Genomic DNA, 16,967 nt, shown 5'->3' on the forward strand with positions numbered 1-16,967 from the left:
TGGTGATGGCTGTGCCCTGGCAGCCTGGCTCCAGCTGCTGCTACCCAGTATCGGCAGGGTCCACCCTCTGTCAGCCTGCTCCTATGCAGGGGCCCAGAGCCACCCCAGTGTTACATCTTCAGCACTCTCTCAAGCATTCTACAGTCTCCCTCTAATATTTTAATCTTACCCACAAGGGTCCTTTGTGAGCCCCTGTGGTTGGCTAAATAACGACCCCAGAAAGATGTCCCTGTCCTAAATCTCAGAACCGTGAATGTCACCTTACATGGCAAAAAAGGACTTGGCTGATGGGATGAGATGGAGACAGGGAGACTGGGCTGCACCATGTGTGACCTCAAAGGTCTTCATCAGGGGAGGCGGAGGGAGACCTGACCCCGTCCGGAGGAGACAGACTTGCTGCAAGCCAAGGGATGCCTGGGGCACCCGGGGCAGAAGAGGAAGGAAGGACCCTGGCCTGCATCCCCTGGAGGAGCCCTGGTTTCAGGCATTCAGCCTCTGGGACTTGAGAGGATGCGTTTCTGTTGTTTTAAGCCCCAATTTTGTGGTGATGGGGTCTTCATCTTGATAGTCACCCAGGTGGGCTTCTCCCCTACCCCCACAGCCTGAGAAACAGTCGCGGTGAGGGGAGAGAGGAAAATCTTGCCTCAGCCACAAGGAGCCTCCAAGGGCCGTTCTGCCTGCTCCTTTGTCTTGAAAGCCCCTGTATTTGTAACCCAGACGCCAGTGTCAGTGCGAATGCACTGTGTGCATTACCTCGTAGTAACCACAGACTAACTTAGCTGCTTTAGGAGGAAGATGTTGGAACTGTCCTCGATTCACAAATGGGAAGACAAAAGGCACAGAGGCATTAAGTAACTTGCCTGTCATCACATGGCTCCTGAGGAGTGGAGCTGGGATCTGACCCAGCACGCACTTGCCAGTCTGAGGTTTCTGGGGCTGGTCTTGGGCCCACTCTGGGAGCGGCTCCCTCCCCCACCGCCCCAGGATGTCCCAGCCCAGCCCAGCTGCATTCCCAACCACTTCCCTGCTTGCTCAACAAACAGCAGGTTCCTTGGGCCCACAGTCCCCACTCTTGGATGGGGCTGGCAGCAGCACTTGGCCCTCGGAGGACTGGGCCAGTACTGCTGCCCAGGAACCAGAGCCTGGCCCCTCCCCCAGAGCGCCCACCAGCTCGAGGGCCCACCGCTCTCCCTTCTGTGCTACAGTGGGGCAACGCCCCGGCTTCACTGAAGGGCAGCACTCTGGACACCGACTGGTCACCTTCCCTTCGCCCTCCACGTGAGCGGGCACACTCTCTGAAGGAGACTTTAACCGAGGGGGACTCCCCAGCCCCCAGGACTGTGCCTCTCCAATAACCCGAGGTTGCGTGTGAGAGCCACCCTTCCTGCTCCCCATCCCGGTGGGTAGAGTGGGGAGCCTCGTGGGAGCGGGGGTGGGGTGGGGTGCAACCCAGGCGTCAGCCAATCGGTGCAGCGCAGCCCTCCGCCTGTCCAATCAGAGAGAACCCGGGGTCCGCGGGAGGGACTGGACCCGCCCCAGCACGCCCTTCCTCCTCGCCTGTGAGCAATGCGAGGGGCTGGTCCTCCCGCAACGCAAACACGGTCCTCCTCTGCCAGCTGCGCCCAACCGTGGGGGAGAGGATCTAAGGCCACCGATATCACTATCACCCCCTCCTCTAGCGCCCCCACCCCCGGCTCTAATACTTGCTAATTACATTCGTTCAAGACAAAGCATTGGTTTTCTGGCTCTGGGAACGGGGAGCTTCCTGAGACCCGCTCTGTGATTTATGTCCACACCAGGCTCTCCTAGCCAAGTCTTCCTCCCGTTCCCCATCTCCCACCCCCTTTATCACGTCCCCTCTCCCCAAGTTGAGACTGTGCCCTCACTGGACACTCGAACAGGAGCCCTGGCCGGAAACCCCTGTCCCTCTCCACCCTGCCCCTCACTGAAAGGGAGGGCAGACCCCGCTTGGCCTCTTTGAATGCCCACTGCTCAATCCCCCAGCCTGACCGTGGAGGAGTGAAGCCCCTGGGATCTAGAACTGCATGCCCACCTACCCCTCTGGTCACCTGCAGCCCCGCCCTTCCTGTTCATCACCCTCAGAAGCATCCCCAGCTCCCAGCTTATCCTTTCTGCTTCTTTGTCTTGTTTGTTCTTGTCCTCACAGAAATGTTCATTCCTACCGGGCAGAGATTCTCTTGTTTTAACCCTTTATCCTTAGTGTTTTGCACAGGACACAGTGGGTGTGCATTAAATATTTGTTGAAAGAATGACAGCATGCAGGAGGTGGCTGGGCACAGGGGGGCTCCCCTTGGCTCTGCCCTTACTTTACACCCTACCTCTCCCCCTCCCAAAGGCCGACCTCAGCATCCCCCTCAGCCTGGGCAGTGGGACACACCTCTCCTGCCTGCTCCACCCGACAGGAGTCTTCAGACCTGAGGTGCGGTGTCTGGGAGCCCAGGCCCTTCCAGGGGCAGCCTTTGCAGGGAGGGCACCCTATTTCCCCATGGCTCCACCCCGTCACCTCGTTGTCACCTACCTGGCGGTGTGGGAGGGGAGAAGGGGAGCCCTGACTGACTTGGGCCTCGCAGAGAGGAGGCCCAGTGGACTGGAAGGGGTGGGAGGGAGGAAGAGTACGGCACGTTTGCCCTTTGATCTGAGGCTCAAAAAAGTTTTTTCCAGGCCAGAAAACGAGAGTGCCAAGTCCCACAAGCTTGGAGGAGCACACACGAACTGGTTTCCACGCGTGGGCTTCTTCGAGCCTTTAATACGCAAAAATGCTGCGGCGGGTGGCCCAGGACCCAGAAGGGATGAGGGAGCAAAGGTAGGGGTGGAGATCTAGGGCTGGCTGGGAAGGGGAGCCGGCCTGCCCGCCTTCCCGCCTTCCTTTCTCACATTCATCCATCCCCAGACAGCCGTGGGGCTCTGGCCTCACCGAGGGCCAGAGGTCCTGACTCCGGTCCCGGTCCGGGAGGGAGAGCACTGAGCCCCGCCCCGCCTGGGGCAGAGACTCAGGACTCGGAGGCGGACAGGCGCAGGCGGAGCCGGGGCGTTTGGGGGCGCGGACGTCCTGCGGGACACTGGGGGGCAGCACGTAGCCTCCCACGGGCCCTCTCGCGGCACATCTGGCCGTCCCCCTCCCTGGGGCCTTTCCTGCCTTCAACTTCCCACGGCACCTACAGCCCGGTGGACCGGGAGCCCCCGCCCCGCGCCCCTCAGGGCCCGACTGGCACCTTCTCGTGGGAAGGGCTGAAGGTTTTGGAGTCAGCGTCCAAGTTTCGGTTCCAGCGCGCCCCGCCTGCGGCCCAGGCCGCGGGAGGAACCGGGCCGGGGGCGGGGCCGGGGGCGGGGCCGGGGCCGGGATCGGGCCGGCGCTCAGCCCCCACCAGCTCCGCGCCCAGAGCCTCCGAGGCGCGGCGGGAGCGCGGTGGCTGCTGCCTCCGGCGCTCCGAGGGCTCCCGCGGCCCGAGGGCTCTCCTGTTCCTAGTTCTCCCGCGGCCCGAGATCAGCGCTGCCCGAGGTCGCCGCCCCCACCATGCCGCTGAGAGGGTGAGCGGGCGAGCGGACGCGCCCGGGGGTTGCGGGGGGCTGAGCGGCGGCGCCGGGTCGGGAGCGGCGCCCCGAGCCTAGGGCCACCCTCCTGGCCGCGCCGCTGGGGCGCCGGGCGCGGGGAGCATCGGGCGCATCCGGCGGGGCCGCGGGAGGCGCGGCCACCTGCGGGAGGAGGTGTCGGCCCAGGGTCGGCGCGGGGAGAGCGGCGGGGACCGGGCGACGGCAGCGCGCGGGCGAGCTGGGGGCGGGTCCCTGCTGAGGGTGGGAAAGCAGCTGGAAGGAGAGGAGACAGCGACCCACGCTCACTTCCTTCCCCCGCCCCCGCCCCCAGCGAGTCGCCCAGAAGAACCAAGGGGGTGACCAGGCTGTGTCAAGGGCATTCTTACTCACTTCGAATGCCAGCCGGTGCCCACCGATTGCTGACATCCCTCCCCCTTCGCCCAGCGCCTGGGATTCCCCCTCCTGCTTCAGCAAAGGCAAACGGGGAGGCTCAGGCTCCTGGTCTCCCGCCAGATGAGGAGGTGGATGACAACTTTGCTCCCAGCTTTTGGCCACAAGGCCCCTTCAGGGACGCTGTAGGGTTGGCAGCCGGTGCCCCTCCTTGGTGAGCTGGTGAGGTTCCCCATCCTCAGGTGTCCCCACCCTCACAGCCCAGAAGCCTGCTCAGCCCCGGGTCCCACCGCCCAGTCTCTCCAGTTAGAAGTGCAGGTAAAGACTATTCCTGCAAGAAAGGAAAGTAAAGTGCTGGCATGTCACAGCTGTCCTTCGCCACCCACACCCCAGAGCAGGTGGCCCTGCCTGTGCTTTGTCCCCTCTGACCCAGGGAGGAAGGGGCCGGGGCCTGGGCAGGGTGGTGACAGGTGGGGCAGGGGACACCGCATTCTGGGAGGCCTGCAGGCAGGGCTGGCTAGGCTGAGGCGTGCAAGTTTCAGAGGCTCCCAGACTGAAGGCTCCAGGACCCTGGGGGCGGGGAGAGGGGCTTGCTGGCCCCAGTGCCAAGCTGCCCACCAGCTTGGGCAGAGCCACCAGATCTGGTTTCAGATTGATCCTATTCCTTTGGAAGATTGTCCTGCAGCTCACCAGACCCTGCCAGGGGCGATGGGATGGGATGGGGGAGCATCTTACGTCCCCTCTACCTCTCAGATTTTAAATGATGCTCTTGCTGTCAGCACCTCAACAGTGGGTTTTTTCTGATTTTATCCAGCATCCTGGACTCCATCCCTGCAAGGCCAGGCCACCGAGGGGTTGGTGACTCCTCTCAGTGCCCTTTAGCACTCTCACTATCGCTCTGAGGGGAGTTTGTCAACATAGGAGCTGGTCCCTTGCAGGGGTCGCCAGCCCCGTGGGACTTCCCGTGCTGGGCAGGGAGTGGTGGTCCTAGTTCCTCTCCCTGAATCCCTGGATGCCCGGGGAGCCTCGGCTGATGCGCTGGCTGGCTGTGGAGGTAACCCCGTTTCCATGATGGGTGGAACCATCTCCTGCTCCCATTTGGAAGAAGTGGGCCTCACCTGCCTTTTGGGTTGTTTTTTTTTCCAGTCCTGAGCTGCTCCTGCTGCTACTCTGCGGCCTGCGAGCCGGTAAGTGCGGTCGCTGCTCTTACGGGAGATTTCCAATCCCTTCAGTGCTGAGCAGTGAGGTCCGTGGGGTGCAGGCCTCCCCACTGCCCTTCTTGCTTTTCCAGGGGCCCTTTTGAGAAAGCTGGGCCCCAAGACCAGAGTCATGTGTGGGATTGAAAGCCACAGAGGGGAGCGCTCCTACGGACTCTGTGGTTTTTGTTCTGTTTCGTGTCTGAAGTAGAGTGCAGTTCCTCCCCAGTGATTTAGAACCTCCACTTCCAGAGGAGCCAGGAGCCAGGCAGCCTGCTTCTCCAGCCCCTTCACTCCCCAAAGCCACCAGCTTCCAGAAGAGCATAGAACAGGGATGTGGCACCACAGCTGAGACCAAGGCCTTGACCAGCTTTCCAGCCCATGGGTGATGGGTCAGGGGACATGGTCACTTTCCCTGCGGGCATTCAAGTGGTCATAACAGGCCACCAAACCTCACTGGGCCTTCTCCAATGCAGTGCAGGCTGCATTCGAATGTTGTTGAGAAGCTGCTGTTTTCTTTTAAAATGTCTGAATTTTTTTGAACCCTTTTTATTTTGAATTCATTATAAAGTCCCAAGAAGTAGCAGAAACAGTGGAAAGCAGCCCTAGGTTCTCACATCCCTGCTTCTCCCAGTGTTGGCATCCCATGCCAGGGCAGAGAACTGACACTGGGCAGGACGTTGGAGCAGCTTGCAGCAGATGTCCAAAGTTTTAAAATAGCATGGCTTTCCTATGTGCATCTTCTATACACATTCCTTTCCTAGTGAGATGAGTCAGAATTGGTGTTTGAGTCTTGCAGCCCAGAGGCTCCCCTCCCCCCGACAGTGTGACTCTGAAGCCAGGAGTCACCTGTGGAAGATGGATTTTGTACTTTCTGGATCATTGCAGAGATTCAGGAACAGGAGGTCAGAGCAATGGTGGGCAGCGACGTCCAGCTCAGCTGTGTCTACCCTGAAGGAAACAGCTTCGATTTAAATGACCTTTATGTTTACTGGCAAATCCCGGACAAACCAAATACCTACTCCGTGGTGACTTACTACCTCTCCGGGAACAACTCCGCTGGCCACAGCGACAACCACTACAAGGGCCGGGCCCAGCTGTCCCTGGACAGCATGAAGCGGGGTGACTTCTCTCTCCACCTGCGCAATATCACCCCCCAGGACGAACAGAAATTTAACTGCCTGGTGTTTCGGAAATCCTTAGAATTAAAAAAGATTTTGGAAGTTGTGGTCACGCTGCACGTGGCAGGTAAGAGCACGGAAGGGGCAGAGCTGATTTCACCGCCGCCGCATGTCCCTGAAGAAGTACCAGTAAGACCCATTTTCTGTAGGCCGCTCAGCTGTGTCTTCCCGTAAAGAGCACCCCCATGCCTGTGGCGGGCGCCTGTTTACCCGCGCAAAGCCGAAGTGGCTGGAAGACCATTCGGCTCATGAGGAGGTTCTCCGTGAGCTGCTTTCGCACGCAGCCCCCAATCTCACTGCCTTTGCCTTGAGCTCTCCAGCTCAACTCCCACTAGATTTTTTTAATGAAATGAAGAGGGAGGACTATAAGGCACTAAATGAGATCAGAATTTAGGAATACAGTTAGAGCCTCTCCTCGGAGTTGCTCAGGGCATAGTTCTGGGGAGACGGGCTGTGTCTGTTTCAGGTGAACTGCCAGCTCTCTGTCACTGGACTCCAGGGAGGCCAACCTCCTTGGGGCAGGAAGTGGGTGCCAGTCACCGCCTGCTGGGCTCAGCAGCGCCCCCGTGGGCGGGAAGGGCGACTCTTGGGCAGAGCAGGACCTGTGCGGCTCCCCAGACCGCGTGGCCTTGGTCCCCTACTCCTCCGGGGTCAGGGCGTGACTGCCGCCTCCCTCTAACCCGGCCCTGGGCGCCATGCACCCCTCCGCTTCTGACCCTCAGCCCGTTTTCCTTCTTGGCAGCGAACTACAGCATGCCTGTGGTCAGCGGCCCGTCCCAGGATGAGGAGTTCACCCTCACGTGCACGTCCACAAATGGCTACCCGAGGCCGAACGTGTACTGGATCAACAGGACAGACAACAGCCTGCTGGACCCGGCCCTGCAGAACAGCACCGTGTCCTTGAACGAGCGGGGCCTGTATGACGTGGTCAGCATCCTGAGGCTCGGGCGGACACCCAGCGTGAACGTGGGCTGCTGCATAGAGAACGTGCTGCTGCACCAGAACCTGACCGTCAGCAGCTGGACAGGTAGGGTCCCCCGGGTCTGCACGCTGACCCCTGCCCGAGGCTGTGGGCTGGGAATGGCTTGGGGGGCTCTCCCCAGGCAGAAGACAAAAGCCCTCGCAGGCTGGCTCGGTGGCAGCAAGAGAAAGGGGGCTTGAAATGGGGAGGAGGTGGGAGGCAGGCGTTACCGCGGCGACTGAGGGCAGGAAACTGTTGGGCACTCAGGGCACTTAATCCTCACTCTCGGGGCTCAGTTTTGGTGACCCATCTCACAGGTGAGGGACTGAGGCTCTGAAAGGTCATGTATCATTTCAGAAGTCACAGAACGAGGCAGGAACAGCATCAGGGTGGAAGCCACCCCCTGCACAGCCCCCCGCTCCAAAGAACCTGGGACCCCCCACCCCCGTGTTGGGGTCCGGCTGGGCCTGACTGCTGGCCCAGGCCTCCCCATGGAAGGGTGCAGGCGGGTGACTCCCTCGGAGAAGCCACAGGCTCTCAGTGTGTCCCTGTCACCAGTGTTGAGTTGATGGGGGCGGGGTTCCAGGAAGAGCAGAAGAGCTGCAGGATGGGGCCCATGGGCCTGCCTCCTGCAGGAGGAAGACAGGGAGCTATCAGGACCTGCCACAAACCTGCAGGGCCCAGTGCAGCATGGAAAGACACACAGAAATCCTTGTCCAGAAACTGTCAGAATTCACGGTGGTGATGGCATCGCATCTCACCAAGTGCAGCCCCGCAGCCTACCCACGGCACATGCCAGGACGCACCCCAGCTGCCGGCAACTCCTGCAGCCAGGCACTCTCTTTCCTGGAATGTGGGTGCAGCCCTGTGGCTCAGCAGTCACGGTCTTTGGGCTGCACCAAAGCCCGCCTCTGACCTCTGCCTCCCAGCGGAGCAGCCAGGCGGCAAGGGAAGGGGACCGGGAGGCTCTTCTGGGGCTGTGGTCTTGGCCCCGCTGCTCTGTGGGATAACTGGGAAGCCTGTCAACCCACCCCTGGGCCCAGAGCCTCTGAATCGGCACCTCTGGGCTGTCTGGGCATCAGGACACGTGGAGAAGCTTCTAGATGGTTCTAAAGTGCCTGGAAGGCCTAGCCACTGTCTGGCTCGTGGCTTCTCCAGGTTTGGAGAAACACGGGGCATTTGAAACAAGCTGCCTGAGGAAGCTGTTGCTTGTCTGCCCGTGAGAACCACGCTCCAAGGGGCCAAGTACTCGGACATTAGGACAGGAGGACTGGCTCCCTCGTGCGCTGCCAGAGAGACGTGAGACAGCACAGCGCTGTGGGAAACTGCTGATTCCTTAGAAAGCTAAGCAGAGGTAGCACGTGGCCCAGCAATCTCACTCCTAAGTGTGAACCCAAGAGCACTGGAAACGAGACTCAGACAAATGCTTGTACATGAATGCTCACTGAAGCTTGTTCTCAGTAACCAAAAGGTGGGAACAACGCGAGTGTCCAGGGATGGATGAAGGGATGGACACAGCGTGTCCACCCACACAGTGGAGTCTAAGCCACGAAAAGGTGTGAGGCACAGGCCACATAGCAGGGTGGACAAACCATGAAAACGTGATACTCAGTGAGAGAAGCCAGACACAAAAGGCCACACGGTGTGTGATTCCATTTCTGTGAAATGTCCAAAACAGGGAAATCCAAACAGGCAGAAAGTAGCTTGGAGTCCCCGGGGGAGGGGGAGGGGCTGCTGGCGGGCAGGGGCTTTCCCTTTGGGGCGGTGAAAAAGTTCCAGAGTTAGATAATGGTATGGCCACGCGACCTCATGAGTGTACTAAATGCCACCCAACTGTTCACTTTTAAATGGTTAATTTTATGTTCTGTGAATTTCACTGTGATTTTTTTAAAGCCAGCGATTAAGCGAGAAAAAAATTAATTAATTTGATTACATTTAGGAAGCCAGGAAGGCTCCGCTTCCTGCCATGCCCCTCCCCAGGTGTGGGGCTTTAGGTGGTCTCCAAATACAGGTCACACAGGTAGGGGAGGAGGGTGACACCCCAGGGAGAGACGAGGGCCCGTCGGAGAGAGAAAGCCCTTCTCTCCATCAGCCTCGTAGCTTAAGAGTCACAGAACGCCAGCAGGAAGCCCGCTAGGTCAGCACTCCCCTTAGCGCTGGCTTCTTCAGGTGGAGACACCCCCTTTTCCTGGTGGCCCTAAGTCGGGGGTTACTCTCCTTTCTTGTAGGAATGTTCACCGGAACCAAGGACAGCTTCACGGAGAACCCAGCCGATGGCACCCGCGAGTGGGGAGGCGGGGCGGTTCCCAGCATCCTGGCCGTGCTGGCCGTGGTCGTGGCTGTGGCCACTGGCTGGCTGTGCAGGAGCAGGTGCCCCAGCCGGAGCTACGCAGGTATCCGAGGGGCCTGCGCTGTAGGCGGCGAGCATTTATTTCGTCGGGGTAGGGGCGGCCCTTTTCCAGGACCTGCTCAAGCTCTGCAAGGCGTTCTTTCACGGGAGGCATGGTTTCCCTGTGGTACCGCGCGTGCGCGCGGCCACACCGACGCTTCTGGGTGTGCGTCCCCAGTCCCCACGACCCTGGCTCGGCGGGCAGGCGCCCAGGTTTGGGGAGGGTACGCGGCCCCTGAGTACAGAGATCAGGACCCAGGGCATCTGTGGACACTGAGCCGCTGGGATCCCTTCAAGGCGGTCTGTTGGATTCTGGCCAAACACAAAGACGGATCCAGAAAGTATGGGTACTGACCATGCTAAACAAGGAAGCAGAGCTCATGGTGGGGAGCAGAAAAATCCAGAACGTGGACCCTGGGACCACCCAGATGTCAACAAGAGGGCCTGCCGTGCTGGCCCGGGCCCGGCCCGGGCCTGTTGGGGGAATGGCGGGGCCCAGCGCAGTCTCCCCAGGCCAGCCTGGCGGTGGAGGTCAGCAGGCGTCCCCAGAGGTCCTGTCACTGAAGCTGGTCGCCTCCTGGACCCCCGGCAGTGGAGGACGGGGAGCTCAGCTGGACTAAGGAGTCATAGCACAGCGGGATGGGGCTTCTCCGTGCTGCCCTGCAGTTTCGGCTTGGCTGCTAATTCCATCATCCCAGCAACACTTCCCACCGCCCACAGCCCCATTGCCAACGCTGCCAGGCCGCTGAAGGTGCCCTGAGCATCTTGAAGTGCTTCTCACGCTTGCCTCTTGCCGTCCTGCCTGAGCAGGGAGCCGCTGGAGACGGCGGGGTGGGGAGGGCTGCTGGGCAGAGGCCCCTGCGGTCTTCAGTGCATTCCTTCTTCACTGCCCACCCTGAGCGTTTCTGGTTTGTTCCAACAGGTGCCCAGGCTTCGAGGCCAGAGGTGGAAGTCACCGGTGAGTTTGCCAAGAGGGAAGGAGGCCTGTGGAGGAGGTGCGGGGGGCCGGGGGGTCTGGGGGCCCGGGCAGGCTGGGCTGGCGGCTCTCCCCGTGTCCGCCTTTCAGCACGAGTGACACTCGATGGGCAGGAAGTAGGTACTTCCAGGTCCAGAGACACAGTGGAACCCAGGGGGAGGCGTGGCCCACTGGCCCTCCTGGCGTGTGGTCCTGTCTCTGGTGTACTTGCTGATGTGTGCCACGGGATTTTCCTGGACCACAACCCCAGGCGCCCCCCACCTTCTCCGTCCTCCCACCATCGTGTCCCCACCCCGGCCCACTGTGGGTTCTCCTGCGAGTCCACACCCTTTGTGCAGGCGAGCACCTCACAGTCCCGGAGCAAAGACCAGTGAGACGCCCGCCCCAATTTGGGAAAATATTCACACACAGGGTCTTCAGTTTGGGCTTCCCACCAGCACATGCCGTGGGCTGTGAGGGTCTCCGTAGTCCGACTGGCGGGCTCCACACCTTAGACAAGTGGCCGCACCTCCCAGAGCCCTGCTTCCCCACCTGTGAGAAGGGCCGTCAGGGGAGGGTGGGCCCAGGGCGCACACAGCCCAGCCAGTGGCACCTGCACACCTGTTCACCCAGGTGAGTCCGAGTCACATGGCCGCCTGGTGCCGCAGCAGATTCACTTGTCCCTGCAGCCAGTTTCAGACAACCCCGGAACACAGCTTACCAAAAAATTAGGGCCTGCCTGACCTTAGAGTCACAGGAAGCGCTTTGTGTGCAGGCGTCTCCAGTCCCTCTGTTTTCACCAACCTGAGTCCTGAGATCAGCCTCTGCCTCCAAAGTGAAAGTGAGCTGACTTGCCACCCACGCCCTCTCCCTCTTTCCTCCCAAGAGCACGTGTGACAAGAGTGGAGCCCCAGGCCTGGACAGGGCCCCGGGAGAGGCCCAGCAGGGACGTCGGACGGCAGCTTGGGAAGTGACTCTGGCCGGCTGGGCAGAGGGGACTGTCTGCGCCGTTAGCACTGGGATGCACGGACGTGGAGCCCCCCGGCTTTGGGGGGACAGGCAGGGCTTTCCCTGGAAGGACCACACGGACCCCAGGAGCACGTGTTGCGCGCTTCCCTGATCCCAGCGGGCGGCCTTTTCCCAAGGCCAGCAGCTCTGGGTACGCGGACCCCCGAGTAAGTGGGCTCCCTCCTTCACTGCCAAACCGAATGAGAAGGGCTGTGACGGCTCCTTCCCACCCTCGGCCCCCCAGAGCCCGCAGCTCTTCTCAACACCCTGGACTCGCGCTGTGGGACCAGTGTCCGAGGCCGGAGGAAGGGCATCTGGTTCAGAAAGAGGCAAGAGGACGCCTGCCCTCATCTGGGGTGACCTCGGCTGGGCTGGTCAGTCCTGCTGCAGTGGCCTGCGCGCTGGCTCCGCTGTTCAGGCTCGTGCCCCACCTCCGCCTTGAAGGCACAGGGCCCTGGAGTCTGTCACGTGGGACCTAAAGCAGGAAGTGGTGGACACTGAAGACTGCCCGGAATCCATGTTCTTCTAGGGCATTTGCACCGGGAAGAAAACCCGACCTCTTTTGTTTTGGTCAAAAGCTAGGTTTTCCTCCTCAAAAGCACAACGAAATTTTTCAATGTCTGTGCTGGGCTGTGCAGCCATCTGTGCTGGGGACGTCCCGGGGGGACGCACCTGGAGAGGCAGGAGCCCAGCCTGGGCGGGGCTGAGGCTCGTGTTTCCAGCGGACACTGGCCTGGACAGGTGGTCATCGTGGTCCTTCAGAATGGGGCTGTTCTCCTGGCACTTGGCAGCCTTCCAAATGCAGCAGAAACTCCCTCGAAGTGTGCTGGGCGGCCTCTGCCCCCGGCCCTGTGGCCCACAGCCCCTTGCTGATCTCCCATGAGGACCTGCACAGTCTCAAGGCAAAACCTCGTCTCAAACCTTGGGCTCCTGGGAGCCCACCAGGTCCCCCCAGTGACTGGAGTGGAGCAGTGGCTACGGGGGCGTGCAGCCGGGGCCTGGACCCCACCCAGACGGTTTCCATGTTGGTTCCTGGATTGAATCTAGCAGTTTGTTGTTTTTGGAAGGCTCCACAAAGGAGGCGCACCCCCCAGGAAAACAAGCCTGTTTTGCCCCTGGTCGCTCAGCACCGAAGGGCAGGGTGTGGGAGGCCTGCACTTCCCAGACTCGCGGCAAACTTGGCGAGGCCGGCTCAGTGTAGAGCCTGAGCCAAGATGTGTTTCTGGGAACCCTTCATGAGTTTCTGCACCACAAGGCCCTCACACGGCTTTTCCACAAATGTGATGAGGACTCTACTCAGACTTTTAACATGAAAGCATTACAAGACATGCATTGTTTTCAAAAGAGTCCCAGAAAGCTGACTCACTGGCCTCTAGAGCAAGAAGCCCAGGGGCCCTCGTGGGGCGCGGGCAGGTGGGCGCGGGCAGGTGGGGCGCGGGCAGGTGGGCGCGGGCAGGTGGGCGCGGGCAGGTGGGGCGCGGGCAGGTGGGCGCGGGCAGGTGGGGCGCGGGCAGGTGGGCGCGGGCAGGTGGGGTGCGGGCAGGTGGGGTGCGGGCAGGTGGGCGCGGGCAGGTGGGGTGCGGGCAGGTGGGCGCGGGCAGGTGGGCGCGGGCAGGTGGGGTGCGGGCCCCTCTGTCCACTGTGATGTGACGCCAGGTGCACCGAGGGGCCCGTTCCACCATCCTGCCCAGGCCTGGCCTGCGGCCTCAGCAGACCCTCAGGGCCCCTGCAGATACTGGGGCTGGGTTCTCTGTCCAGCAGGATGGGGCAGCTGCAGGGAGACTTTCCGCTTTCCTATCAGGAGCGGTTTCCAAGTTGGGGAAGCAGCGGGGCCGGTGCTCCTGCTTCTGCCCCATTACGCCCGGGCCCGGGAGGCCGCCCAGGGGCTCTCCCACCCCGCGTTTGTGGTTTCTGCCTGGACTGGGGCTCCCAGCCAAGGCCACGCCCTCCAGGTCCCGTGCCCCGAGTTATCGTGTCCCCACTGGCTCCCAGCAGACCCTTGCTTCTCCCTCTGGGCCTCGGGGGCTGACACTGCTCTCTGCCTACCCGGCTCCCTCGGGTCACCCTCGCCCTCTCAGCCTGGGGACGGCTGCCTGCTTCCCATGCTGTGTTGCAGACAGCATGTGAATGCCATGTTTTGATGTTTCCGGAAGCCTGATTTCTGAGAATCCAAGTTACCAGCCTGCCTTTGTCCAGTCACCTTGGTCAGCACGCAGGCAAGCTGGTCCACTCAGCTTGCAGTCAGCGACCCAGCCCTGCCCCATCGGTTCTCCCCCAGGGTGGCCCTGTCCCCCAGGGGGTGCTGGGCAAGGTATGAAGACATTTGGTGGTCAGTCTTGGGGGTTGCTGTGTCTTCTAGTGGGTGGGAGGCAAGATTCTGCTCAACGTCCCCCAGCACCCAGGACAGCCACCGCAGACGGGCATCCTGCCCAAAGGTCAGTGGTCCCAGGGATCCCTGCAGCCACCTTCCTGAGGGAGGGCAGGGTCAGCAGAGCCACTGTCCCCGTCCCCATCTGCACTGGGCACAGGGGAGGAGACAGAGTTCTGGGCCAGCCCCAGGGAATGGCGTAGGTCAGGGGATGGCTGGGTACAAGAATCCGGGGTGCTGGCACTGCTCTGGGGTGGGGCCCCTGGCCACTCTGGCCGCTGGAGTCCTGGTCTCTGGGTGCTGTGGCTCCTGCCCCTGCTGCACGTCCTGAGCACAGTAGGTGTGCACTCAACACCCGTCAGAGAGGGAGAGCCCAGGCTGGCAGGTGGGAGGTTCGTCACCAGGGCAGGGGACAGAAGGAAGCAGCAGCCGTGTGCTTGGAGCGCCTCAGTTCTCCCTCCTGCAAGGTGAGGCGGCTGGAACCAGGTGCCTCCTCCGACCCCCACAGCTCACACACACCCCGTGACCACAGGCACCACAGCCATCCTGGGGAGGGAGGCTGTGGCTTTAGAGAACCCCCGCCTGCCCCAGCCCCAGTGCCGTGCTGCTGGGCACTGGCCAGGGCAGAGGGCCCAGGGGCTCCAGGCGGTGCTGGAGGCGCGGCAGGCACATCCCACCCGAACCTCCCTGCGAGCCCGGCTTTTCAGAAGGAGGACGTTTTCAGGGAGAAGGCAGCTTACCTGTCTGGGCTGGCTCTGCCCTTGGGGACTGACTCCCCCTCCCCCACAGCCCAGGGAAGCAGCGGCGTCCTCCTGGCCCACAGCAGTCCCACCGCCCTGACGTCAATCCCGCCAGCACCCTCCCCCTGCCCGCCCCACGGGGCCGCAGTCTGACCACAGCCTGCTGCGTCCTGAGTGGCTCCTGGGTCCCCTGAGGAGAGAGGCTCCTCTGTCGCTAGTGAACGCTTCCCCCTTTCCTTGAATCTGGGTTGATGCTGCCACGACCAGGGAGGGGCGGCCAGCTGGGGCTTCTGTGATGGCGCGGGGGTGGAGCAGCTCCATGGTGGCAGGATGGGACCTTGTCCCGGGGCCACGGGGCTTAGTGTCCGGAGTCCCGGGTGTCTCCACCACCAGAGGGTGGCCCGCCGGGGGTGGGGGCCTTGAGCCCCTGCAAGACCAATATGAACAAGCTCCAACACCCAGGAGCTGTGCAGTCAGCCGCCCGAGTCAGGACCAGAACTGGGGCCACACCAGGATCAGCTCCTGAAGACCTTGATCTGGGTCTTGTGGGAGGGGGAGGTGACCAAGGAGTATCCAGGCCAAGAACTGAGTGGGATCCTTCACCCTCCCCCACCACCTCCCTCCCCCATCTCCTTCCTGCCCCCACTGTCCTCCCTCCCCCACCTCCTTCCCTCCCCAGCGCCCTCCTTCCTTATCATCCTCCCTGGCCCAACCCCCTGCACCAGCCTTGTGGTCTGAGCACAGGCCCTGCCCTTCCCCTGGGAGTGATTCATTGCTCCTCTCTCAGTGTTCTCTGGGCCTCCTGTCCCCGAGATTGCAGGTGTCCAAGTCTGCTGTGAGCAGGCCGCCCAGGAAGGGGGAGGGCACTGTCACTTCAGAGTTGGGGTTTCCCCGGCAGGGACAGGATGGGCTGTGAGGAGGGAGTGGTCCCCCAGAAGGCCCAGGTCTGTTCTCTGAGAGGCAGCTGGGTGAGTCAGGGCGCTGCTGGTTTAATGGAAGGAAGGTTGCTCAGAGAGCCTGGTTGTACACATGTGGTTCGCAATGTCCCAGATGCACTGACCCAGGGGCAGGAGAGGTGACACCTGCTCCCAGCAGATCCAGAGCAAGTTCCCCAGTCACCTGAGCCCAGAAAATGACACCAGGGAGCAAATACCATGATTCAGCTAAAATGCAGCCTGAGAGGTGCTGGGCCCAGGAGATGGAGAAACGGGGAGGGGACAGAGGCAGGTTCCTAGGGGGCAGAGGGGAGGTCCCGGCTGGGACCCAGGGTGCCAGCCTGCAGCCTGGCTGAGGTGCGGACCCCAGACACGGTCTGGCAGCTGCAGGCTCTCTGCCCCATGTGACGGCCCCATTCACACCTCCACCAAAGGGAGCACCTGCCAGGAGCTGGGCCCAGTGAGAGAGCCCCCACTCCCACCCCAATTGGGTTGGGGTCCTGCCCCACAGGAGCATCCAATGGGGCACCACAGCGGAGACCGCGACTCCCTTGTCTAGGGTGCGGGCCCTGACACCCGCATCGTCCTCTTCGTGGTCCCCGCTCCTAGCAGCTGGGCCTGGGGTTGGGCTGCCGGCAACACTGGGGCCCACCAGGGCAGCTGAGAGGAGGCAGGCTCTCCCCCCTAGAGCCTGGGGAGGGCGGACCCCACCTTGTACTGAGCCTTCCCTGGGACCCACGCTCTCTGCCCGCTGGCTCAGAGCCCTTCAGGTGCCTGGGCGGCGCCGCCCCCCATCCCTGGACACGCGCTCTGGACGCGGCCCCGCTGGAGGGGCGCTGGGAATGGAGTTCTTGGTCTCGGGAGGCTGCACCCGTGGACCGGGCAGGGGTGGGGAAGTCGAGGGTGGAGGACAGGGCCGGGCGGGGAGTCCTTCGAAGGAGAAGCACTGACCAGAGGTGTGACGGGGAAGGTGCCCCACGGGGCCGCCGGGGCCATGCGGGTGCCGGGGCTTGGGCTCTGGGGAACGAGGTCCAGCAAGTCCTGTCTCAGCCGATCATCCAGGCCCGGGTCCCTGCGCGCCAGCCACCCCTGTGGAGGCCGGCCTCTGCCCTCGCCCAAACATCACCATCGGGAACCCACCCCAGACCTCCAGACTCCAAAATCAAGAAGCTTCAGGGCCACACTTCAGTTTTTAGTGAGGAAAGTTACTTAATTAAAAAAAAAAAAGCACTTCTCAAAAAGTGGGGTGGGTATAAATTGCAGTGCCTGCACCCTAAGCGAGTCCTCACTTA

At 61.9% G+C, this 16,967-nt stretch overlaps 1 protein-coding gene across 4 annotated transcripts; it reads left to right on the forward strand.

Moving 5' to 3' along the window:
* Nucleotides 1-2,956: 2,956 nt before the first annotated feature.
* On the forward strand, nt 2,957-12,978 carry ICOSLG (inducible T cell costimulator ligand). Of its 4 annotated transcripts, XM_032494558.1 has the most exons (8): nt 2,977-3,549; nt 4,757-4,996; nt 5,089-5,129; nt 6,027-6,386; nt 7,062-7,346; nt 9,509-9,673; nt 10,592-10,627; nt 11,400-12,978. In XM_032494558.1, exons 4-8 carry the CDS (start codon nt 6,053-6,055, stop codon nt 11,519-11,521), a joined length of 942 nt encoding a protein of 313 aa, XP_032350449.1. In that variant the 5' UTR covers nt 2,977-3,549; nt 4,757-4,996; nt 5,089-5,129; nt 6,027-6,052; the 3' UTR covers nt 11,522-12,978. The 4 variants fall into 4 exon arrangements, with proteins under 4 accessions (XP_032350391.1, XP_032350497.1, XP_032350449.1 ...); XM_032494500.1 differs by lacking the exon at nt 4,757-4,996 and having other exon boundaries at nt 2,957-3,549; XM_032494658.1 differs by lacking the exon at nt 4,757-4,996 and having other exon boundaries at nt 2,993-3,549; nt 11,511-12,978.
* Nucleotides 12,979-16,967: the final 3,989 nt, after the last annotated feature.

This window comes from Camelus ferus, chromosome 1, assembly GCF_009834535.1.
Source record: "Camelus ferus isolate YT-003-E chromosome 1, BCGSAC_Cfer_1.0, whole genome shotgun sequence".
In the NCBI taxonomy this organism is placed as follows: Eukaryota; Metazoa; Chordata; class Mammalia; order Artiodactyla; family Camelidae; genus Camelus; species Camelus ferus.